The 27,495-nt window shown below is 37.0% G+C and overlaps 1 protein-coding gene across 4 annotated transcripts in view; it reads left to right on the top strand.

Annotated features, from left to right (window-relative positions):
- Cadm2 (cell adhesion molecule 2) overlaps positions 1 to 27,495 on the top strand; it is a 984,450-nt gene that overhangs the window by 817,451 nt on the left and 139,504 nt on the right. For all 4 annotated transcript variants that reach the window (XM_006991069.4, XM_006991070.4, XM_016009325.3 and 1 more), the window contains 2 exons: positions 23,941 to 24,093; positions 26,149 to 26,286. In XM_006991069.4, coding sequence (XP_006991131.1) covers positions 23,941 to 24,093; positions 26,149 to 26,286 — 291 coding nt within the window. The remainder of the gene's footprint in view (positions 1 to 23,940; positions 24,094 to 26,148; positions 26,287 to 27,495) is intronic.

Genomic DNA, 27,495 nt, shown 5'->3' with positions numbered 1-27,495 from the left:
TTTTTTCTCTTTTACCGAGGTTTCAGTCTGGTCAACCGTATCATTACTTTCATTTAATGCTGTATTTTTGTGCCTTTGTATTCTTTTAGTTTGGAGTTTAATTCTTCTTTTGTAATTTTTAATGTGTTTCCATATCATTATTATGTTTATTCTCTTGTATATCAATGTTATATTTTCTTTGGTTTCATGCTATTAGTAAAAAGTAAAGTTTATATTTTCTTGCAATATACTGAATTTTAAACATTTTGAGATGTTCTTCCTGTTCTTATAGCATTTCTTATAGTCTGTTAGCATTATGTCCTATTAGTTTTAAAAACTAATGTTTTTTCAAAGGAACTATTTTATTGTCTACTTATTCCAAGTTTTAGCACTAAGTTCCTCAATAAACTCCTAAACTTTGAAGTTTAGGGAATGGGTTGTTAATTGTCTTGGTAACAGTGCTCGTCTATTGCATTATGATGGCCTTTTGGTAATGGAAATTTATATCACATAGATCTGTAGTAAGCTCTACTTCCAAACAGAAGGAGGGGAAAGTAGAAATGCCTAACAGCTATTAAAACTCAGCCCTAAAACAAATTATATAACCCTCTACTAGTCACCTGACAACCCCTCACAGGAAACCCCTGCTGAATGACGATATGAAAAGTTTTCTGTCTTTCTGTCTCTCTCTCTCTGTGTGTGTGTGTGTGTGTGTGTGTGTGTGTGTGTGTGTGTGTGTGTGTGCATGCATGTGTTCACTCTCTGTACATGTGTATACATTTTTAAACACACATACAAATATAAACATATATATATATATTATTTCATTAAATGGTAAGATGATCTTTTCTATTTATTTAGCATGTAGTTAGGTGAATTTACCTTCCTGAGATGTGTTCTGTTTGCCAGGTGACTGACTGGTCCAACTGGATTTATTCTTTTTTATGTTTTGTATAGCTTGAAATGATAGGTTCTTACCCAAACCAAAGGCAAAATACATGCTCTTGAAAAGGCAGAACTAACTTTCTCCTAAAAATCCTGAACATAACTCTGGTGAAAGTCACTGTAACATTCCCCTCTTTTATTATGTAACCCAGCATCATTTAAGAGGCAGGCTGAGGGTGAGAAATAGATATAATCCATTTCCACCAAGAAAATGGTGATCTCAGTCCTAAAATGTTCACAAGAAGGGATTAGTGTCTGAACTAGAGTTCAAATCCTCTATCAAGTAGCCTCTAGGCAGGGAGTTCATTTATAAGGAGATAAGCAAGTAGAGTTTCCTCACCCATTCCTGGTTGAGGACTAAGAACAGTCATGAAAAATGCTGAGTGTCCATATTCTATCTCCTCTAGCAGTCAGTGTTTAAAAAGGAAAAAAATCTTACAATCAATGGCCAATAATACAAAATGAGTCTATTACCTTTATCTAGTCATATTGTACAATAGTCTATGTATGTTAGTTTCCCATACAACACCCAATTTAATAACAGTATACCCTGTACATTTCTGGTAGGATCTCAATTCTCTTGATATTTCTGGGAACTGGGAGTTCTGCATCACTTATGTTCCGCATCTTGGTATATTGTTTTCAAATGATTTCCTTTTCCCACATCTGTCTAAACTATAGTTCAAAATACTGAACTCCCTTGTACACAGGGTAATGAGTCAGTCTCAGGTCCAATTTGGATGCTAGAATTGCCTTTGTACTGCAATTTTCATACTACAGCATAAGCACTGTGGGGCTGACTGGGTGATAGAATTCCAGTTGCTTTCCCAAATAGCTCTAACTTGGAATTCTCTGGCTGATCAATTGCTCTGTAAATATTAATGAGATTGAGAAGCATCAGCTTGCTTTTGGATGGCCTGATTGATTTGTAAGACTAATTATATCATGATTCTTACAGGATTGAGAAACATTCAAATATTTGCTGCCAAAATTGATTATGAGCATTAGTAATTATTAAGTAGGAAGTCACTAAAGTGTGAATGTTTAAGACGCTATTCGTTCTATAGTCACCCTACCTGAATTCCTATCTCTGCCCTTCTATGCATAAACATGTGACTTTTGGAATGTTACCTAACCCGTCTATTTAGGAATTTTATTTTTGGAAAAGAAATAATAACAGCATCTATAAGCTTGTATATTATAATGTGTGTGTAGTCCCAGGAACTGATTCAAGAGGTTGAGGACACCTTGGTCAACATAGGAAAATCAAAAGGCAAAAAAACCTCATAGCTGGTATATGTCTGAAAAAGCTACTATCAAAGTAAGCAGAGTAAATATGTAAGCAATGGTGTAGCTGGAAGGTTTCTCAAGTCCTACCAGGTCCCTGCAGTCCTGCGGCCCACTTATAAAATAATCACCCAGATGCTTATATTAATTACAAACTCTATGGCCATTAGCTCAGGCTTATTAATGACTAGCTCTTACACTTAAACTAACCCTTAATTCTTATTTATGTTTAGCCACATGGCTTGGTACCTTTTCTCAGTTCTGCCTTGTCATCTTGCTTCCTCTGTATCTGGCTGGTGATTCCCGACTCAGCCTTTCTCTTCCCAGAATTCTCCTTGTCTACTTATCCTGCCTATACTTCCTGCCTAGCTACTGGCCAATCACCAGTTTATGTATCAACTAATCAGAGCAACACACATTCACATCATACAGAACAACACTCCACCGCACTTCCCTTTTTCTGTCTAATCAAAAAGGAATGTTTTAACTTTAACATAGTAAAATTACATATAACAGTTATCAAGCAAGGATTACAATTACAATGTCTAGTCTATTTATATTTGGCAAATTCAAAGAAAATATTCTATTTATTCTATATTTGTCACTCTAAGGTTTAATATCTAACTTATCTTTTATCATAACCAAGGAAAATTATAACTATCTAGTCTTCAACTACATCAAAGACCTCAGAAGGATATATTACCTAAGTAAACAGGAAATGGATTGTAAGCAACTTCCAGAATTCTGAACATGACAGAGACAGCTGTCTGCATGGACTGTCATCCAAAGTTCCTCTGCAATGTGGGGGCATACATCTTCAGCCCATAGTCACCATCTCTCGGTCACTTTTTTCTGTGTCCTGCAGAATGTCTGGTGGTCTCCTCTGCGAAGCATGAACCTGAAGCACCATTTTGCCTTGTTTTGGCAAATTCAGTGATCATTTTCCTATGGGTCCTGCATGTGTAGTTTATACAACATTTTGTCAAGCATTCCATGCAAGAACAGTTTCTTTTCCAAATGGCTATTTTTTTTTGCCAGAAAGAAGATAAACTCCACATGGAATGTCTTCAATGCTCATCTTCCTCTTTGAAGTAAATCAGTGCTACCAGGAGCAGACATGTATCATTGTCCAGGAAAGTCTAAGTTTTTAAAAAAATTTAAATGCCATATTCTATAGGTCTTTGAAATGTTTGAAGATTACCTACCTAATTGATATATATCCATGCATATCTAGAAAACTAAACTAACATGACTATAAGTTTGATTATTATGGATGACTAATTATTAATCTGTATTTCTTAATTACACATTACAATTTCAAATGAGCTGTACAAACATATCTTAAACAGGAGTAGAAATATACATACATTATAACAAAATTAACTTTAAATTTGTAATAAACTAAAATCTATAGCAATGTAAAACAATTTACAAGGGTTGCTCTTTAAAAGCAGATTCAATAATCTACCCTTTCTATCATATCTTTCTATATCATATCTCCCTTTCTTCTTTTAGAAATATATTGACTATGACCAATAACAATTTGTAACCAACAACCTAAACAAAGACAAATATCCATAATTCATTTTTTTAGGAATGTGGGCATAGTGGTCTAGGCTACTTCCTGCTGATAAGGGGTGCTGCTAGTCTTACTGGGATCTTGAGAAAATTTGAGATAATGGTCAAGTCCTGGAAAGACCAGCTATAATCATTGTTGATAGGTACCATCTGTTAAGGTTCTGAAGGTCTGGCTTGATCAAATCTGATCCATCTTAATCAGGAACAAATCCATAGACTCTTTTTTCCTGTGGATTTAAAAATAGAGGCTCTTTTCCAAAGCAACAAACCCTTAGAACCTAATTTTGAAGTCAAGATACCTTTAAAATATATATATATTGGTTTAACTGAGCAGCCTTTACAATCAAATGTCTTTCTGCAGTTAAAAATCCCAAAGATAATATAATCCAGACTCTGGGTGATTTCCATCTTTATGTGACTTATTTTTTATATTACCTTTACTGTCTCTTTAAAGACTTTATTTTTTAAAACTATTCCTTTATATAACTGTCTATATTCATTTTCTTCTCTCTTCCAAGCCTATGTATATTTTTACATACACTGTAAACCATTGAAATTCTTATTCCATCTGAATCTGTCTTATTGTGAATCTATTGTTTTAAACTGCAGTGGCTAGTACTGAAATGGAAACTTTGGCTCCTGGCTCCACCCACCTCAGCTTTCAAACATGGCAGAACTATGTTTACCACTAGCTCTTGGGGAACCATGTTCACCACCAACTCTTGGAAGCAGTAGGTCTATGCCTCCATCAAAGCAGTATGCCCCCAGAATCCACTTTTTTTCCCCCCTACATTAGCAAAAGTTAAATGCAGTGTGCTCCAAGCTTGGAGAAACCTCTGTATAAGTTGGTGGGAATCTGCCACACTGTAGCTTGCTGTGGGATGTTCTATATGGCAAATGTGTTGCTCTGATTGGTTAGTAAATAAAACACTGATTGGCCAGTAGTCAGGCAGGAGAAAGTATAGGCAGAACAAGGAGGAGAAGAATTCTGGGAAGTGGAAAGCTGAGTCAGAGACACTGGCAGCCTCCACCATAACAAACAGCATGTGAAGATGCCAGTAAGCCACAATCCATGTGGCAAGGTATAGATTTATAGAAATGGATTAATTTAAGATTTAAGATTAATTTAAGAACAGTTAGCAAGAAGCCTGGTATGGCCATATAGTTTGTAAGCAATATAAGTCTCTGTGTTTACTTGGTTGGGTATGAGCGGCTGTGGGACTGGCAGGTGAGAGAGATTTGTCCTGACTGTGGGCAAAGCAGGAAAACTCTAGCTACAGTAGCTGATGCCGATAAATGTGCTGTGAGCCTGTCATACTGTAGCTCAAGTCCACACGCCATAGACTTTGTGTACCTTGGCATCTCTATATCTTGACCCTCATGAGACATGAAATAGAAAGCTGTTTTTGGCTCTGTTATCATGTGTTTAGAAGCCCTTTTTAAACTCTTTTAGGCCTTATGGAAATTTGAGAGCCCTGCGTTGGTATGTCAAATAGCTTGGTACCTTTTCTCAGTTCTGCCTTGTCATCTTGCTTCCTCTGAGTCTGGCTGGCGACTCCCGACTCAGCCTTCCTCTTCCCAGAATTCTTCTTGTCTACTTATCCTGCCTACTTCATCTTGCCTATTCTTCCTGCCTGGCTCCTGACCAATCAACATTTTATTTATCAACCAATCAGAGCAACACACATTCACAGCATACAGAACAATATTCCACAGCACAATGGATTATCATTTTTTTTTTTTTTTTGCGTAGTGGATAGGATATAATCGATGATCCAACAAACAATACCTGTCATCAGCACCATCATCGTTGTCTTCATTGTGATATAATTTTATTATATGAGAGCTCATTAGTGTAACCACCTTTGATAAGGCAGGTCGTCTGCTCCTCCATTGAAGAAGATGTGTTTGATAGTTTACCTGGCTCTCTAAGAAGCTCTTGGTTTGATTCCTGCTGTGGATGATTGACTGATAAATAAAGTGCTAATTGGCCAGTAGCCAGGCAGGAAGTATAGGCGGGACAAAGAGAAAGGAGAATTCTGGGAAGTGGAAGGCTGAGGCAAAGAGATGCTGCCAGCCACCACGAGGAGAAGCATGATGTAAGATACTGGTAAGCCATGAGCTACATGGCAACTTATAGGTTAATAGAAATGGGTTAATTTAAGATATAATAGATAGGATAGGCCCTAGGTTTCAAAAAGCCAGCTCATGCACCAAGGACAGGCCCCGGTTCCACTGCCTGGGGGCCTCCTAAACAGTTCAAGCTAATCAACTGTCTCTCTTATCCTGAGGGCCTGGTCCAGTTCCATGGGGGCTCCTCAGCTATTGGTTCACAGTTCATGTATTTCCACTAGTTTGGCTATTTGTCCCTGTGCTTTTCCTAATCATGGTCTCTTGCTCAGCCTTGGTGTAGGGAGGAGGGGACTGGACCTGCCTCAGCTGAATCTACCAGACTGGGCTGACTCCCCAGGGGAGACCTTACCCCGGAGGAGATGGGAATGGGGGGTGGGTTGGAAGGGGGAAGGCTGGGGGGTGGGTGGACAGGGGAATGTGTGGCAGATATGTAAAATTAAATTATAAAATAAAAATATTTTAAAAAGAACAGATAGCAAGAAGCCTGCCACGGCGATAGTTTATAAGTAATATAATTCTGTGTGTGTTTAATTGGCCCTGAGCAGCTACAGGAGCCAGGTAGACACAGGAATACTCCAGCTACAATTCCACTAACTTGATGTGAAGATAGTTTTATTCATTGTCTAGTTAAGAGGCCCTAGAAAGCACTTGCTTGCTGACCAGAGCATGCTTTGGAATGCACAAAGAAACATTTTTTTATGACGTGCATCTTTCTTACTTCTCTCTGAATTGGAAGGATGTCTTACACTGTTTCCTTTCATGTGGCTAGTATTATCTTCATGAAAGTACTCAAGGGGAGAGCTAGGATCTATTCCACAGTGGAGGATGACTGTTACACTGCCTATATGTCCAAAGGCACACCAGACTCAAAGCCTGCAAGGCCACTCTCAAAGTGCCTTGTGAAAGCCATGGAGTCAGCATGTACAAGAGCTTTTGAAGCAGTACACGCACCACAGTATGGATTTTCCTCTTGAGAATTAGTAAGTGAAGTGTGTGTTCAGAGCTCTCCCTCTGGGTTTCAGAAGTGCACTCCTCATGATGTCTCACTTCCACCTAAATACAAGGTTACCGCTGAAATGTTATATTTAATGCAATAAAACACAAATGCCCTTGTATTTTATATTCCATGTTATATATCTAACTTGATGTATATTTTTTTATCTTTTCTTTTTTCTTGAAAATAGATTCTTCACCCATTCAATATATCCCGACAACCGTTTTTCCTCCCTCCATTCCTTTCCACTCTCTTCTCCCTCGCAGTTCCACTCCCCCTCCATTTCCTCTTCAGAAAAGAGCAGACCTCCAAGAGACAGCAGTCACACAGGACAATACAAGATACAACAGGACAATGTAAAAGCTCTCGTATCAAAACTGGACAAGGCAACCCAATAGGAGGAAAAAGTCCCAAGAGTAGCCAAATGTCAAAGATACTTCCACTCCCATTGTTAGTAGTCCCTCAAAAACACTAAGCTAAGAGCCATAACATATCCAGGGGAATTGGTCCAGACCCCTGCAGGCTCTGTGCTTGCCACTTCAGTCTCTGTGAACACATATGAGCCCAGCTGAGTGGAGTCAGTGAACTATGTTCTCCTGGTGTCCTTGACTCCTCTGCCTCCTACAATCTTTCTGCCCCCTTTTGCATGTGATTTCCAGAGCTCCGAGGGGGAGGACTCGGTGGAAACCTCCAATTTAAGCTCTCTCTCCACAAAATGTCTGGCTGTGGGTCTCTGCACCCACTCCCATTTGCTGTTGCAGGAAGTCTCTGTGAAGTTCTTTGCATATTTCTATAAAATTACAAACTAAAATAGAATATAAAATCATCAAACTTGAAACTTAAAAACAAAACAAATAATAAATCCATACTATACTCATAATCAAAAGACTTATGAAATTAGCTTTCATAAATTTGTCGTGTGTTCTGTTTGTTAGTCTGTTCATTTGTTTGAGACAGGGTTTCTCTGTGTAATAGTCCTGCCTGGCTGTCCTGAAACTCGTTATGTAGACCAGGCTGGCCTCGAACTCACAGTTCCGCCTGGCTCTGCCTCCCGAGTGCTGGGATTAAAGGCGTGCCCCACCACCACCCAGCTGCACCACCACCAGCTGGCTGTGCCAACACTGCCTAGCTCTTCAGATGTTCTTAGCTCACATCAGTTTATTGGGATCCAAACCTACTTTTTGTCCACTTAAATTTCCCATTGCATTTATTATTGCTTTAAGTGATTACTTATAATCTCATTCAATTACTTACATTAAAATATAATGTAAATATGTGTAAATAATTTAAATAATAATGCATAATCTACATGCTGAAAAGTATAATAGAATATAATGGTAGTAATAGTTGAAGAATTCTGCCTCTTCTATTTATTCACTGAATATATTTCCATTTTTTAATTGTTATAATTTAAGTTTGAATACTGTAGACTTTGTTATTTTTATTTTTTTCTTTATTAAGAAATTTTCTATTCCTCCCTCCTCCCATCTCCCAGCCCTTCTTCCCAAGCCACCCCGTATTCCCACATCCCCCAAATCAAGGTCTCCCATGGGGAGTCAGCAGAGGCCAGCATACTGAGCCTAGGCAGGTCCAAGCCCCTCCCCACTGTACCAAGGCTGCACAAGGCATCACACCACAAGCACCGAATTCCTAAAAGCTTGCCCATGCACCAGGGATGGATCCCGATCCTGCCGCCTGGGTGATCCCCAAACAGTTTGAGCCAAACAACCGTCATCTGTATCCAGAGGGCCTAGTCCAGTCCCCTGGGGGCTTCACAGCCATTAGTCTCCATGAATACTGTAGACCTTTTATTCAGTAAGAATTTTCAAAAACTAGCATGTAATTTAGTATAATAGAATTTTTGAAAAATGAAGCAAAGTAAAAATCGTATTACTGACTACAATAAAAATAAAATTCAAGCATGTTTAGGAAACATTTCAAATAAATCATAGAAAGCACATCATCATCCTTAAAATTCTATCTAGTAAATTGTGAATTTCAAGAGTTTCATCCTGACATTCATCACTTTCTCTGAATTTAAGTATATAGTTTAGGAACAGTACTCATAACAGTCAGATATCTGATTATTTTTCTCAGAAAATATCTTCTTTGTAAAATGTTTTCCCTCCCCTTCTCATAATAGAAAAAAATTATAAAGTAACAGAAAAGCTGAAAGAAAAAAGTAGGCACAATAGTTATTTTTACTTTTAATGACAACCTTATACAGGAGATGAAAACTATTATACACATTAGAGAAAAAGCTATGAACTATTGGGAAAAAAATCTGTATTTTTTATAATCAGCTGGAATTTAGAAAAATGAAAAATGAGAAAGACTACTTCCATAACTCTATAACATGTTCCTAGATTTCCAAAGTTCGTATAAGTATGTATGAAGTGAAAATTTTCATTTAACTTTAATTATGCTTTCCTGTTAATGAGCACAAAAGTAAAACATTTAAAAGAGAACTGAAGTCCTATGAAGTCTGAGCTGGGGATTCTTGGAATCTGACAGAACTTCAATCTGAAGTCAACTTTCTTTTGGAGGTTGCAAACACCAGCTGAAGGCTTTTACAGAACGTGGCTGCCACAGAGTTTCAGGATAACAAATTCTACTAGTTGATTTTCTTGTTCAATGAAAGCAGATGGATTTCTTCCCAAAACACCATTTTATATGCGTTTCTACTTTAGCGTGGCATATAATCTTCTTGTCCCTTTGATATAAATGCACTATGAAAGTTGTACTTCATAGTTGCATATGGTAGTTACATAGGTGGATGTTACATATCAATTCCTTATATCTATGTGAACACCATTATATTGTAGGGTATTTGAAAGAATAAACACAAGCTGTTCACTTCAAATATCACATCATTTTTTCATTCTATGAATTTAGACCCACAGAGAAATATATCAAATTCCAAGTGTATCACATGTAGAAAAATGTCTTATCAAAGAAAATAAGAATATGACAAATGCCTAGGAAAAAAATCTGTTCTGAGATATCAAACAAAATATGTATGATCAGTTGGGAAGAATATAAGAAAATGTCATGCTTGTATTCAGTCTGAAAATGTAGAAATTTTTGCACTTAACTTTGGAGATTTTTCTATCACCAGTCTTCCATAATAAAATTACTCATATTAAGTATAGAACAGATATGCGGAATACAATTGTAAGGCATTCATCCTAAGGGAAGGCTTCAGGTAAACATGGTCTTTATTCAGTGAGTGTGACTGTTGCTGCACATATTATAGCCGTTGGGCATCTGGCTATGTGTAGTAAATCATAACTGATATTTTATGCTCATGAGTTATTTAACCTTCAAGACTTAAAAAAATATTCTGAAGTCTAATGATGCCAAATTGTAGTTCCCTACATTATCTGTGCCTATATGCTTAGCTCCTCCCTTCTTATTTTAAATGTGCAGTGTTCGAAATCAGTAGATAATTGAATGTTCCTCATTTTAGGTCAGAATTTCATAAAATTTTCTGTTACATTTTCATATCATCTGTCAAATGGTATTCTTTTCTTCTTGACACAAAGGTTTTTATACAACAAAACTGCACAATAAATAAAAATGAAGTTCATCTTTTCTTCACCATGAAAAGATAATATTGAAGAAATGATTACTTGAATAAAAAATATTTTTACTTTGAAGATACATGTGCATACATGAATGTCTGTATTGCTATGCCTGATAAACCTAAATATTAAGAAATGTGCCAGGTGGTGGCACATGCTTTATTCCCAGCACTCGGTAGGCAGAGCCAGGCAGATCTTTGTTCTAGACCAGCCTGGGATACAGAGTGAGTTCCAGAAAAGGCTCCAAAGCTTCACAGAGAAACCTGGTGCTGAACCGCACCCCCCCAAAAAAAAGAAAGAAAAGGAACGAATAAATAAATAAATTAATTAATAATAAATGTATGGCCATTGTTTCCAACTTGTTCAAAATTGATTTCATCATCCAACATTCTGCTTCAATCTTCGTCTTACAAAATTAATTTGAAATCGAATGTGTAATGAAGCCAGTGTTTCTGGCAGTTTCCCTGGCTGACTTGCCTGACGTCACTGCTGCCTTGATCTGAACCCACAGGCACTCTTTAATGTCCTTGTGTTCTCAGACTATGCAAAGCTACTGGATTCCCCCTGAAACAGCGGAGCTCTGATTTGGCGTTGTTATGAATTTTGTGCTTTATGACACATGGAAGGCTTTCTGATCATAAGGAAATATGATGATTTCATTGTAGAAATCAAATATTTCCAATAGTGTCCTACCATCATTCCTTGGTATCTAAGCATTAAATGGATTGTGTTATTCAAATGTTTGAATTTTTAAAAACCGAAGTATGAGCTGCTGAATAGAGTTTCATTTAGAAAGACTTTAAATGCATTTTGGACTAGAATTAGAATAGTTTTTTTTTCAAGAAAAATTGTAAAATGGCCCTAAATATACTTTTCCTGTTGTACTTTGTGTTTTTGTAGAGCAACATTCTCTTAACAATTATAAAATCAAAGTATAGATCAAGTCTGACAAATCTTGAAGATTCCCTATACTCTGACATATGAAATATTCAGAAAATATTTAATTCATAATGTAAAACTCTAAATAGTAATATTATATGTAAGACATTATTTTAAAGTGTATCTTTATTAATTGTTATTGGTAACTGTCTAATTTGTATACGTATTATGTAGTCCTATATTCTCAGACTTACATCAAAATTTCTTGAACAAAAAAGAATTATGACCCTTCTCCCTTGTACAATCCTTTCTCCCCCTCTTAGGCTGGGTTGTCTAATCTCTTAGGGCAGAGAACTGATAGAGATCTCCAATTTAGACTCATAATATCTGACTGTGGGTATATGCACTTATTCCCATCTGATGCCGGAAGAAGCCTCTCTGATGATGACGACTGGATAATACACCAATCTATGAGGATAGCAGAATATCATTAGGAATCATTTCACTGATTTTTTTTTCATCCTGGCAGTGAATGACATGGGCCTCAATTTAAACCAAACATTGATTGGTCACTCCCACAAGTTTTGTGCCACCACTGCCCCAGCATATTTTGCTGGCAGAACAGATTGTAGTTTGAGGGTTTTGTGGCTGAATTAGTGTCCAGGTTTCTCTTTCATAGCCTAGAGTGTACCTGCTTGTGCCAAAGAAAAGACACCAGGAGAACATGGCCCACCAAATCAACTGAACAGAGTTCACATTGGTTCCCAGACATTGAAGTGGCAAGCACAAGTGCTGCATGAGTCTGCAAGGTCCTCTGCAAACATGTTATAGACATTAGCTTGGTGGTTTTGAGATAGTCCTAAAAGTGGGAGCGAGTGTGTGTCTGACTCTTTCCCTTGCTCTTGGGACTCTTTTCCTCCTATTAGATTACCTTGTCTAGCCTTGATATGAGGGCTTTTGTCTTGTCTTATTGTAACTTGTTTTGCCCTGTTTGGCCATCGTCTCTTGGAGGCCTGCTCTTTTCTGAAGAAGAAACAGGGGGAGAGTGGACTTGGGGAATAATGGAGGGGAAATTCTGAGGAGTGGAGGAAAGGAAAACTGTGGTCAGAATGTATTGCATAAAAAAAGAATCTATTTTCAATAAAAAAACAATAATAAAAGGAATCATGACTGTAATACCTTTAAGTAGCTCTGATCTAGATGGTTAAGTCAAGAGACCAATGAAGATTGAAAATTGCTTTTTTAAAGTTTTTTCCCATATGAGAGAGGGTATAAGACAACCAACCCTTCTTATTTCTTTTTGAAAGAGTAAATTTGTAATGTTTGAATCCATATACTTCAAGATTTCTAAGCATAAATCACTATAATATAACAGGACATTTTATGTTCTCTTCTATTTTCTGTTAAATAGAATTAAGTTGAGATATTTAGAAATATTTAAAATATAGTCTAATGTAGCACGGATCCTTATTGGTTTTAATAATAAAAACCCAGAGCCAGATATCAGGTTAAATACTGAAAAGCCAGTCAAGGAACTAGCCACAAGAGAGACTTCTTACCTCTAGGACTCTTCAGACTAAAAGGGACCTGAATTCTAGTCTCCTCCATCCTTATATTCCTCTCTCCACTCAGTGATGTCACTTCCTGTCTCTACCTCTCTAATGCATCCGATAATAAAGGCATCAGATCCCAAGAGCTGTGATCAAAAGTGTGTGCCACCAGTGCCTGGCTCTGTTTCTCTTTTAGATTGGATCTATTTTGTGTAGTCCAGGGTGGCCTTGAATGCATAGAGATCCATCTGCCTCAGCCTCTCCTGTGCTGAGATTAAAGGTGTGTGCCATCACTGCTTAGCCTCTATGGCTAACTAGTGGCTTAGATCCCCACTCTGATCCTCAGGCAAGCTTTATTTTTTTAGATCACAAACAAAATATCACCACAGTCTAATAAAATTGGGTTATAAGAAGATATCCTGGAAATATATCATCTTTAATTACATCTCTACTAATTGTATTTGGTATTGTGTAAGTAAAACTAGTTAAAGATTTAGAACCAAAAACACATCAAACTTCCTTTCAGTCTAAATTCATCAAATTAAAATATTAAGATCTATTACAAACAAAATTTCCAAGTCACTGACTTTCGCAAATATGTCATTCATTCCCGACTATGTTTTTGTTAATATTTTACACTATAAGGTAATTTAAGGCATGATCCTGTCATCTTAATTACTCATCTGTACTGTCACTTATTTATGCATTCACTTATTAAATAGAGAGAATAGGAATTGTATTTAGTGCACTGTGTTAATTACTCTGGGCAGTTGGAGGTTTCCCCTACATAATTAAGATACTCAAAGTTTATTGTGCCACAAAGCTTTAAAAGGTGCAGGTAAGCATGCAAACAATGGACCAGAAAAGGATGACCCTGAGCCTCTGACTGTCATAACTCTAGGTTACTAACAAAATTCCCAAACATGCTTTGATGTAGATGGGAAAGAAGGAATCATCAGAAAAGAACAACATTAATTAAGTTGAAAGATATATATGAGTTGAGGTCATCAAAAAGATAATGTGTGTCTTCTCAAAGAAGTGCTTTGCCCATAATGAACCAAATGCCCATGGGGTTTTTTTCTATGTTACTTTCAAGATGAATGGGAAAGGAAGACAAGGAAAGTAGATGCTGTTCAAAGATCTAAGGCTGTATGCTATATGACAATCAGTTTAAAGGTGATCTTGCGGACAGAGATTACTGCAAGGATATAGGTGTGATGTAGCAGCTGTTTATGTTTACAGTGTTAGGAATTTGAGTGTGAGTGTAAGGGAATTTCCTTAGGACTAGTCATGAAGGCAGGAGCAGAGGAGAAGGCTCTCAGCAAAGACCAGAGCTTAAGCAACAGAAAGCATGGGGTTTATAGTCCTTCTAACACACTACCTTTTCCTACACAGATTTATTTGTGTCTAGTACATATTGTGTTCGGCAACATTTTGCTTTTTCAAGTGTTTTTTTAATAAGAGATTTTAAGTATTGGAGTTTGTACTGCCTCTGATTTCATACACCTGCAGTGGGAAAGGCTAAAGTTTAAAATCTCAGGTTCTACTGCAGAAAACCTTCCTTCAAATAGCTACATACTTCCCAGATTTATTGCTGAGACTTGGTTCACATTTCTACTCAAAACTTCATTTACTATGGTTTCAGTAAGGATTCAGCACAGCCTAAAATGTCATATACCAAATAGTAGTTCTGAGGCAATGGTTGTTTTTACCAATTTTCCAGAAGATTGATTTAGATTGTTTTATGTTCTCTGACTGCAAGAGAACAAAACAGAAAAGGAATCACTAGCTTGATCTTTCATCTGCGTGCTTTAGATGAAACTCCATGGTCCCACTACAAAGAACAGAAACATTTTAATAAATTAGACAAGATTGTTGAGCCATAAACAAATAAAAACTCTGACAATACCATCAGTGAGTAGATTTTCTTCCTTCCTTTACATCATTATTTTTCATTCATTTATTTTTGAGATCTAATATAATTACATCACCCTGTTCTCTCTCTTCTCTCTAAATCCTTCTCTACCCTTCCTTAGATTATAATATGATGACATCATTCTGCCCTTTCCTTTCTTCCCTCCAAATCCTCCTTGTTCTCTTTCAAATTCATGGCATCTGCTTTTTCATTAAATTTTGTTATGGCCATATATGTATACATATATAGTTCTAAATAAAACCTACTCAGTCTACATAATGTTAATTATTTTCAGGACTGGCCATGTGGTATTAGATAATCAGTTGGTATACGCTTCCCTGAAAAGACTAGTTTTGCAGCTCTCATTTCTTAACTTTCTGTAGTTTTTTATATAAGATCGAGGCCTCCACTTAATCACAACCCCCACTAGCCACCTAAACTCTCCAACCTCATACCCCCAGCTCCACTTTAGCATGTCTATCATTAGTGTTCTTGTTCAGCTCCTATTTACACAGTCATGTTGCTAAGACTTCATGAGTGAATTTTCTTGTATTACTAGAGACACACTGCCATAGCAAAATCTCTTGGTTGATGTAGCACGAATCTTAAAAGGTCTTATTAATAAAAATAAATCTGGGAGCCAGATATTGAGGTGAATGCTGAAAGACCAGAGAAACAGAACAAGCCACAGCCAACCTCACTTTGCCAAGATTCCTCTGCAGATCTTGTTTCCTCAAACTGAAAGCTTCTGAGTCTTCACCTGAATGGATCTCAGCTAAACTGCTGTTCAAAAGCCTAAAAGATTAAAACGTCTCTAGTTCTTGGTCCTCATGCCTTATAAACCTTTCTGCTTCTTGCCATCACTTCCTAGGATTAAAGGCATGAGTCACTATGCCTGGCTGTTTCCAGTGTGGCTTTGAACTCACAGAGATCCAGATGGATCTCTGCCGCCAGAATGCTAGGATTAAAGGTGTGTGCTACCACTGCCTAAACCTATGTTTAATATAGTGGCTGTTCTATTCTCTGGCCACCACATAAATTTATTTGGGTACACTATATATCAACCACATTTCCCCCTTTTTTGTTTAAAATTTTAAAAAAGTTAGAGCAAATATAAGAAAAAGATTATACAATAAGTATGCACAATATATACAGTCAAGAATTACATTCACAATGTTGCCAGGTGGTGGTGGCGCATGCCTTTAATCCTAGCACTCGGGAGGCAGAGGCAGGCGAATTTCTATGAGTTCGAGGCCAGCCTGGTCTACAAAGCAAGTTCCAGGAAAAGCACAAAGCTACACATAGAAACCCTGTCTCAAAAAACCGAAAACAAACAAATAAGCAAACAATGTCCAGCCCATTAACATTTGACAGATTCAGACAAAAAAAATCCATTATTTATCCTATTTAAAACAAGTATTTCCTTTTTTAAAAGTAGATTCAACAATCTACCTTTTTATCTTATCATATCCATATTCTCTTTTCTGAATAGATTCAAAAGTCTACCTTTTATCTTATCATTTTTATACCTTCCTTTTTAAAAACGAATCTACCTTTTATCTTATTATTTCTACGGGTTTCTGGCTTTTTATAAATTTTCCTCCATCCCTGTCTTACACAATGATTTCTGAGCCCTAGGTGCAAGAGTTGTTTAGTATTCCAATGGGAATGGGCTTCCGTACTCTGCATTTTGACAAGGACAACAATAACAGACTTGGTAAAGAGATGGGTTGGAAGATCATGAGGCTTCAATCCTACACAAAGAACTACACTCAACTAAGGAATACTGAGAATGGGAAAAGGGGCCTTCGCCAGGGAACAGCACCCTTTTTGGTTATCCAATATCAACTGAGCAGCACTAAGAACATACATACAAGTGACATTATACAACCTAAGAAGACTAGACATATACATTTAGGAATCTATTTGTTATATGTCTATAATGACAATTAATGAAAAAAGAGGCCATGAGGTTGAAAGACATTAAGGAAGGCTATTTGGGAGGAATCGGAAGGAGGAAAATGAAGAAGGAAGGGAAATTCTATAATTATATTATGATCAAGAAAAATAAAATAAATCGTTTGTAAAAGGTGTGTGATCACTTATATTAAACACAAATTTAGAGGAGGAAAACTGTAAAGTACATGCATATTGTTAGCTGTTTCTTCCTTGTTGGTTTTTCTGTTTGAGTGGAAGCATGGGGGATTCAACCTAGGGTCTCATGCTTCCTAAGCAGGTCCTTTACAACTTAGATACCCCAGGAGCTTTCCTACTAAGTTCTCAGTAGAAAGATGGTAGATAAGTTAAATAGTAGCTCTGTTAAATCAGTGTGGTTTAAAAATAATTGATATATAAATTGCAAAATATGCCAGTAACTTCCTTATCAATGGGGTCAAATAAGAAAAAAGAAAGAAAAAGAAAAAAGACTAAAATTCTACAATTCTAAATGTCTTAGGCATTTTATTTTATCAAGCATAAAACCTAAATATGCATTTGTACAATTGATGAACCATTTAGACTAATGGTATATTGGGGAGATAATTTTGTCCATAGCCATGTGCTATTTGATGGACTCTTACTCATTGGTCAGTGCTTATTTGCAGCTAAGATTGAATTCTCCAGAACATGGAGCTTTGAACCATTTAATCACATTCCTAGTGGGAGGCAGGCACCTAAAGGTTGATGAGGTGTGACCTGAGAATGCCTTACTTAACCTATTAGCTCATTTTTTTTCATCTCTGTGAAGATTTATTTTATTAACAGGCATTCATTTCTACTTCTCACTTAATTGTTACCTGGAAATATTTAAATATTTTTCGGCAAAATATTGGATTTCTTAACAAACAACAAATAAACAAACTACATGAGGTAACGATTAAGATTGTGTTTTCAAAGGGATTTTTTTTTAAAGACTGAATTTACTTCAAACAATATCACAATTATTTCATCATTATGTATTTGGAACTTACTATCTACAAATTATAAATAATTATTATGGTATCTGATTAGTTACCACAGTTTGTATTTACTTGGAAACTGGTAAAAAATAGCCATATTTAAAGATCATTTATTTGACATTACAAGCACTTCCCAGCCAACTCTAACCATGTTAAAAATTTACTTAGCATGGTGCTTCTTGCTCTTATGTTCATCAGTGTCGAAAGAAAAAAATGGAAATTTTATTTTAGCTTCTTTCCCAGGGGATCCCGTGGAGAGATACTGAAGGGGACTTCATAGTTCAGTTCTTTTTTCATTCGGTTCTTATCATATAGAGGCAGAGTTTAGTTCTCAGTGTCTATTCAATAGCCACTCACTGAATGCCTACTGCGCAGATAGCTCTGACTCAGGGTGCTGTCTTAGGGAGACAAGCTTCCCGCACACAGGGAACCCATTCAGTTGCAGTGCATCCCTCTTCAGACTCCTGTGGGCTCTTCTTTATTCTCTCACACTTGAAATGCTGTTTGAAAGTAAGCTGGAGATGACATCATAGAATTTGTGGACTTGAAAAGATTTAACACTGTGGTGATAGGGTTTGCTTAAAACATTCATTATAATGAAAATCACATTAGTCCGCTTTATTGTTAAGCAAATGAACTCCCAGAGAAATTTACAGGATAAGAAGAGGGTGAATCAACAATTCCCAACCAGAGAGCATGGAGGATTGGTACATGCTCAGGGCCAGCTTGGTTTACAGAGTGACTCTTCAAAATAAATAAATAAAGCAAACAAACAAACAAACAAACAAAAACTGTAGTGGTGAGATGTTGGTGCAGACCATAAAGGTGTATCAGTGAATATATATTCATACGTGTCAGGTTTGAAGACCTAAGTCAGATTTCTTTTTTTTCCCTCTCACCTCAAAATGCCATTATTAGTTTTAGTAAGTACAAAGCAGACAGGCAGACAATATTGTAGAGAATGAATTGTTCGAGTTCATTGGTAAATAACAAAACTGACATTAAGTTTCTGTTGCTTTTTGGTTTGGAGCTTAGTTCTAGTTGTCAAAAGCAGTAAAAATTTGTACAGCAAATACGATCAAAGCATTAAAATGCTAAACATTCAGTAAATGAACTGATTAAAGCATTGTCGGAATTAAAATATTCAGTTTATCGCTGAAATTCCTAACTCAAAATATTTTCAAAGTGCCACTGTAAATTGATCTGAAAACACTTTAAGTACTACCTGATACCATTGATTCCTCATGACTACACAATGAGAGCAAGCCCGCTATTATGCTTTTGAACAGTTGTTCTCAATATGAGGGTCACAACCTGGCTAAGGTAGGCATATCTGATACTTGCATACAATTCACAGTGGCAAAATTACAGTTATGAAGAAGCAATTAAATAATTTCGTGGTTGGGGGTCACCCTAATGCGAGGAATTGCATTAAAGGATTGCAGCATTACAATGGTTGAAAGCCACCGTTCTAGAAGCTTGTGTCCATGCAGGTTTCAGCAGGTTTCAGTCGTTCAGATTTTAGCCCAAGCACATGATTTAACTGTGAAGGTTTGTATTTGTATGTATGGAAAAATGTAATGTTACCTTTTTCCTCTAAATATTTTTTTTAATTTAGTTTAATTTTAATGTATATTGACCTGGATTTTAGTGTCTTGATTCCGTACATGTATGTTCTTTGCCAACTTGGGAAAGGTTTAGTTGTTACGTTATTACTAGTTTTTCAAACTTGTTTTCTTTCTTCTCTACAGAGAGCATAGCGGCACCTGTGTTGGATTTCTCACAGTCACTAAAACTACACTGTTTTCATTTTTTTTTTAACTTCCCACCTCTGTTCTCTTGGTTGTTCTGACTGGGTGAAATCTGATGCTCTAAGTATATTGTCTTTTTACAGAACTGCTTACTGAGTATATGTAGTAAGGGCTAATTTGTATTATTGAAACTTTCTATGATTTTATTTCGATGTATGTTGCTGGAGGGCTTCTCTCCAGGTTCCACCAAGCCCCACAGTCCTACAATCCACGTATAAAATAATCACTCAGATGCTTATATTACTTATAAACTGTATGGCCATGGCAGGCTTCTTGCTAACTGTTCTTATATCTTTTTTTTTTTTTTTTTTTTTTTTGGTTTTTCGAGACAGGGTTTCTCTGTGTAGCTTTGCGCCTTTCCTGGAGCTCACTTGGTAGCCCAGGCTGGCCTCGAACTCACAGAGATCCACCTGCCTCTGCCTCCCGAGTGCTGGGATTAAAGGCGTGCGCCACCAACGCCCGGCCTGTTCTTATATCCTAAATTAACCCATATCTATAAATCTATACCTTGCCACATGGCTCATGGCTTACCGGCATCTTTACATGCTGCTTATCCTGGCGATGGCTGCAGTGTCTCTCCCTCCTTCTTCCTGTTTCCCGAAATCTCCTCTCTCCTTGTCCCACCTACACTTCCTGTCTGGTCACTAGCCATCAGTGTTTTATTTATATAGAGTTATATCCACAGCAGATGTATTTTAAATTCTGTTTAAAAATTTCAATTTATTGTGTAGGTTAGCATAAAAATGTGATGGGTTTCCTCACATCATGGATGATATCAACAACATCAGCTCTTACCTCAAAGGAGAGAAGAGAGTGTTTATTCAATTTATATATTCTAAAAGCTTTACCTTGTAGTCACACAATGTGCACATCGAGACAGGTAGTGTATGATTAGTCAGGGAATAAAGATAGCCCAAGATTATTTGGCTCTGGACCTGTGACATCCCATCGATAATCACTGATATCTAATCATTAATCAAACTTGTAGCAAGTTCTATGTAGCTGTAAGTACTTTTGGTTGTGTGTGAACTTTGGTTTACAGCATCTTTGTATACATATGTTATTATGCTTTGCTCAATCATGCCCTTCACCGTGATGAACTCTTTGTACTTCCCCACTTCCAGCTGATTATTATGTTTATTCCTGTGCAGTCATTTCCCGGTATTGCCTCCCTACTACTTGCATTTCCCAAACCTCTCCATTTTCTACATTCTTTCATATCTTTTTTCCCTTTTTGTTATTTCCTTTTTAAGTTTTGAACAGACAAGCACACATGTAAATGTGCACACAAACATTTTTAATGTTTTACTTAGATTTTGCCTTTTGAAAGAAAACATAAATAATGTATATTTTAATGCAACATTCTAGAATATGATTTAAAATTATGTATATTTTTCTTCAAATATTATGATCTCATTATTTTTAGGGCTACATAAAATTTATACATATATATATACATATATATATATTTAGTATATATGGTTCCATTTTTTAGTTATCATGATATTTTTACAACCTCATTTTCTTGCTAACTTTGCTATTTTTATACTTGTTCTACCATGATTAGCGAATGCACGTTAAGGTACAGTTAGAGTCATTGGCGGGAAAACCCCAATAACTGATTCTTCTCAGTTTTGGTTCCTTTATTACACTCCACACTAAAATTATTCTTTGCCTAGTTTTTGTTGTGGCCAGAGTCTTAATTCCTAACCTCATGTATGCCCTAGAAATTCCCCACAAGAGCGACTTGTGGAAGAGAGTGTCTATTTTGACTTACGACTCCATGGACTATAACACACCAGGCAAAGGATGGCAGGAAGACAAAAGGCAGCCGGCATATTGCATGACAGTCCAAAATGAGACAAGTGCTCAGTTGACTTTCCCCATTTTTTTTATTTTCAAATATTTTTATTTTATAATTAATTTAATTTTACATATCAGCCACATATTCCCCTGTCCTCCCTCCTCCTGCCCCCCATCCTTCCCCCCCAACGCCCCCCCATTCCCACCTCCTCCAAGGCAAGATCTCCCCTGGTAGATTCAGTTGAGGCAGGTCCAGTCCCCTCCTCCCTACACCAAGACTGAGCAAAGTGTCCCAGCATAGGCCCTAGGTTCCAAAAGGCCAGCTCTCGAACCAAGGACAGGTCCCAGTTCCACTGGCTGGGGGCCTCCCAAACGGTTCAAGCTAATCAACTGTCTCACTTATCCAGAGGGCCTGATCCAGTTGGTGGCTCCTCAGCTATTGGTTCACACAGTTCATGTGTTTCCACTAGTTTGGCTATTTGTTCCTGTGCTTTTTCTAATCATGGTCTCAATATCTCTTGCTCATATAATCCCTCTCTCTCTCTTGCCAATTGAACTCCCAGAGCTCCACTTGGGGCTTGGCCGTGGATCTCTGCATCTGCTTCCACCAGTCACTGGATGAGAGTTCTGTCATGACAGGGTGTTCAGCCATCCGATCACCAGAGTAGGTCAGCTCAGGCACTCTCTCGACCATTGCCAGTGGTCTATTGTTCAGGTATCTTTGTAGGTTTCTGGGGATGTCTCTAGCACTCTGCTTCTTCCTATTCTCATGGGGTCTTCATTTATCTTTCCTTGTTCTCCCACTCTGTTTCTGACCCAGCTGGGACCTCCAGCTCGCCTAAGCTCTCTTTCCTCCAACACTTGCCCTCCATTCCCCCTCTTCACCCCATTTGCTCGTGTAGATCTCATCCATTTCTCTGTCGCTGGGTGATCCCTGTGTCTTTCTTAGGGTCCTCTTTACTAGGTAGCCTCCCTGGAGTTCTAAGTTGCAGTCTGGTTATCCTTTGCTTTACATCTGGTATCCACTTATGAGTGAGTACATACCATGTTTGTCTTTCTGAGTCTGGGTTACCTCACTCAGGATGATTTTTTTTCTAGTTCCATCCATTTGCGTGCAAACCTCATGATGTCATTTTTTTTTTTTTTTTTTTACTGCTGAGTAGTACTCCATTGTGTATATGTACCACATTTTATTTATCCCTTCTTCAATTGAAGGGCATCTAGGTTGTCTTTTCCCTTTTATTCAGTACAGGCTGTCAGCCTAAGGGATGGTGCCACCCATCGTAAACATGGGTCATTCTACCTCAACTAACCTAAAATAATCCCTCATAGTAATGCACTGAGATGTGTCCCCTAGGTGATTCTAAATCTTGTCAAGAGTATAAATCATATAATTAACCATAAAAAATAAGTTTCTTCATGAATTATACCCTGGCATTTTTGTCTGCTACATCAAAGCTGGGTACTATCAGAATAGAGGGTGACTTCTAGGTTCATTCTGCATGTTTTCAGAGTAGCACACAGGTCCTGGTTTGCAGTTATATAATGTGTATGCTTCTCAGAAGAGTCCAGTTTTTGTGAGACTTTGTTGTGCTATCTGTCCCAATTGACTTGTTTTGGGTACACAGGAGTTAATGCTAATTTCTACCTTAGACTTGTCACTTTAGAAAGCAGACATTCCCCTGATCAGACTGCCTGGTGGTGAAGGTAATGCAACAGATTCCAGCATTGTACCGACAGTGTTTCTTTGTCTCTAAAAAGGACAAGACACAAAGCACAGTGGAGATGCAGTTGCTTTCTGGGCCTGGTTGTCAGTGAGAAAACTCTTAACTATCTCTCACTTGATTCTGGGTTGTATTACTATTCTTAACGGAGTACATAATACACATTCATTTTTCCTCTCCAGCTGAGTGAAAAGGTGCAACATCTGTAAGATTCTAGCAGATGCTCTAGAAGTAGCTGTAATAGAAAAGTGATTTTAACCTTATAATATATTACCCATATTACATTACCCAATCAGGGCAAATGTAGGCAACAGGTAAGGCTAATTAACATTCAGCTAAATGTCAGTTCTGGTATAAATAATGTTCAGTTAGTGTTTCTATGACAGGGACTGCTTTTTAATACACACACACACACACACAAAATACTCGCTGGTGTTTTGGAAGACCTTAGTAATTCCAGTTCCCCAATGTATCTGTCTTTCATTTTCATAATATTTTTGTTACTAGCATTCATTCTATTAAAAATAATGTGAAAGAAACCATTTTTATCACCGTCAACCTCCTCCTCACTCAAAGCATTATACTGGATTTTACCATGTAACTAAACAGTTATTCATTCAAAGATGAAGGAGCTCTTAATTGTTGTTGTTAACATACTGAAACCATCCTTTAGTGTGTTTCAGGAGGTAAAAATTCAATGAATGGTTAAATAATATATCCACTGTATTGTGTTCAAAATCTATCTTTTAGATATGCTTACTGTGTGTTTTTCACATTTTCAATATTTGTTTTTGTTTCCAGCTTTGAGGGACAATAGAATCGAGCTGGTTCGCGCTTCCTGGCATGAACTGAGCATCAGTGTCAGTGATGTGTCTCTGTCTGATGAAGGACAGTACACCTGCTCCTTATTTACAATGCCTGTCAAAACTTCCAAGGCCTATCTCACTGTTCTGGGTAAGTGCTAGAGACTAACACCATGTAATCACACTCCCAGAAAGATGTGCACAGCTCTAACACATTTCATTCAGAATATAGTTATTGAACCTCAAATCAATAGACATAATTTAATATATTGCTGCCTCACAGAAAAAGACATTTAAGAATCATTTAGTTGCTTTAATTTTAGAAGTGGACAAAAGGAGACTCAAAGGTTAAAGTGGATGCCAGAAAGCCTAATGACATTTTCTGCCTTAAGTAGTAACTATTTTATGTTGTTTTTGTTTTTCTTCCAATTAATTTTATATCAAAATCGTGCATATGCTGTGTGATTTGGAGCCATTTAAAAAGCGATAGAATACTGAGCACAATGACTAACTCGTGTGCACAGTGTGCTCTTCATCTTATTGTCTGAGTCACCTGATGATGACCTGCCCTAATAACCCGTGGCTTTCAAAAATGACCTCTTTTTGTACCGTAGTGTCTTTAAATGGCTCTGACATTTCCATGTGTCTCTATTTAAAAAAAGAAAAATGTGTATTTTCTAGATTCATAAATGAAGTGCGTAATGTCACTTGTGCATGCAGCTTGTAGCTTCCTTGTGCTTTTATTCTCTAAGTATCAGGCTATTTTCCCAAAGGTTAAAGTGACATGAAAAAGCAATGCATTCATAGAGATTCGGAGGAAATAAAGCTGCAGCTCAGAGCTCATCGACTCCACAGTGCCCCAGTCAGCTGAAATTGCTGCAGTTCATTGAAACGCACCTGTGTACTGAACAAGTTGGAGAAATTTAAAGATTGATTTTTTTTTTCCATTTTGCCCCTAGCTTGCCTTCCTTTTTAGATAAAGACACTGTGTTGCATTTAAAATAGCCAATGCATAACATCCTTTTGGATAGGAATATTAAAGTTAATCCAGCTAGCAAATTGGTTCTGTGCTTGGGATGTGAAATATGTTTCATTGCAAGTCCCACTGGAACTATTTCATAAAAATCTTCACAAGTTTGCCGTTAAGGACAAGATACATCCACTAAAGTGGAGTGTTCCGAGATAACAATTGCCTAAGGTTAATGCATTGTTCTGTAGAGCCAACTCAAGACTCAAAGAATAAATGACTGCAGAGTGCAGTTTATTAAATGGCAGTGTGACATTGATTTTTTTTTAAAGGGTATAAAGGTGAGCACACACAGACCAACTAGCTAGTTAAGAGAAGTAGGCTTATCCCTCTTTTATCTTTGTTATTGTTTAACTTTGTATGTCTCATAGTGGAGCTTTCTAATATCCTTACATTTTAATCTTCTCAAAATTAAGTTAGAGCAGTACAATGAGGAAAACTTCACTGCACCTCTATTGTAGAACAATGCTACATGATATTTTAATAGACCTCCAAGAAAATAATGGAATAATATAGCACAGAAAATGTGTGATATTCAGGCTGTGAAGATGGCTGGACAGGTGAAAAACATTTCTTGCAGAACCCTGATCCTGTGCCTTTGGATATTTAGGACCCTTGTAAAAGCCTGGCAAAAGCTGGCTCTGAATACCCAGCATTCCTACAACAAAATAGGAGAGACAAAGATGGAGAATTCATAGGAAAAACGTGTACCATCTACCCTGCAGCATCAATCACAGTGTTTAACAGCAGGAAAGACCATACCTCAAACATACACATGAGTTTTCCTATAACTTCCACATACCAGCATGGCTTTTGTGCAAACTCCCACACGAATATGTACACATTCAATCATATACACACATATTATACATATAAACATAAAATGTATTTTAAATATATGGTATTCTATTTGCAAATCATACAAAGTCTACATTCTTAGACTGCTGTAATGGTAGCACAAGTTATTTTAATGGTAGTGTTTTAAAGCTTTCAAAGACTGTTTTGGAGGTGAAATTTTAGTTTTTGTTTTAAAAAATTTTGAAGTATACATATTTTAATGTTCTTTCTGGATGCTGTGTATGCATATGCACTATATTTGAAAAGCTTTATTTAATCATCTATGAGTTTAGGTCATCCCTGGAGATTGACACTCACTTTCCTTATTTGATTAAATTTCAGGAGTTCCAGAGAAGCCACAGATTAGTGGATTTTCATCACCAGTCATGGAGGGAGACCTGATGCAGCTAACGTGTAAGACATCTGGCAGTAAACCTGCAGCTGATATAAGATGGTTCAAAAACGACAAAGAAATTAAAGGTAAATCACGGAGAAAGTCCTCAAGTCAACATGGATACACAGAAATTAGAACGCTGTGTTAAAACAGAGAATTTTCTATATTTTTCAGACTACACTATTTCTTACTGATTGAATACAATTCAAATGAGGTTAACCAAATTCTTGTTAGATAATTTCATGAAGTGTATTGATATCATTACTACGGGGCAGCAAGATGGCTCAGTGAGTGTAAAGGTCTGATGCCAAGACTGCAGATTAGAGTTCCATCCCAGGGAACCACATGATGGAGTGAGAACAAACTCCTGCAAGTTGTCCTCTGAACTCTAAATGCACACATATGTGCCCCACCCTGAATCACACACAATATAAATAAATAGTAATCTTTAATAGAATCATAGTATACTTCCTTTTCTGCTTATAAAAACACAAGTATAGAACTAACATATATTAGTAGGAGACAAGGCTAGAAAATAAGTTAATGCAAGTGAAACAACATGTAGATGCATACTTGCAAACAGAATAGAAAGCACACCATTATTTTAGCTCCCATAGGTATAATATATATTGCAGTCAGGGAGCTGGCATGAGTTATTTCTTCATCTTGTAGACTTATGAAATTATAAACTTTTGAAAGGAAAAACTAAACATCAATAAATTTGATTTTTTGCAATCCTCATAAATGTAAAAGAATTGGTTGTCTCAGTAAAAAAAATCATAGTAATGTAGAAGTTTTGTACAGATTTAAGACTTACTCTGACACAAACAAAACATACATAGTCTGATGTTTTCAAAGAAGTTTAAATAGAAAATTTCTAATGTATGATTGAATTAAGTAGTTCATACTAGTATGACCACTGTGTTCCAGTTTTCTGTTAAGCACTTCTAATGGAAAGCCCCATACTATAGGATATGTATAAATTCCTTCTGCAGATTACAGGAATATTCTAGAAAACAAATTCTTAGGCATCACATGTCCTTTTCTTTGAAAGACTTGGTTTAGACTTGTAAGAACTTCTTAAATATATTGTCAATAAATTTTAAAGACTTTATATTCATAAGTGTGTGTGTGTGTGTGTGTGTGTGTGTGTGTGTGTGTGTGTGCACGCATATGTGCTTGTGTATGTGTGAGGTGTATGTAGGGCTCACATATTAGGATGACTTGGAGACCAGAGGAGAGTATCAGAGTTATAATTAGTTGTGACTGTCTGGTTTGTATGATGGAAATTAAGG

The sequence above is a fragment of the Peromyscus maniculatus genome, chromosome 12 (genome assembly GCF_049852395.1).
Source record: "Peromyscus maniculatus bairdii isolate BWxNUB_F1_BW_parent chromosome 12, HU_Pman_BW_mat_3.1, whole genome shotgun sequence".
In the NCBI taxonomy this organism is placed as follows: domain Eukaryota; kingdom Metazoa; phylum Chordata; class Mammalia; order Rodentia; family Cricetidae; genus Peromyscus; species Peromyscus maniculatus.
The sequence above is the reverse complement of the archived record's forward strand: the minus strand, read 5'-3'. Positions and strand labels throughout refer to the sequence as shown.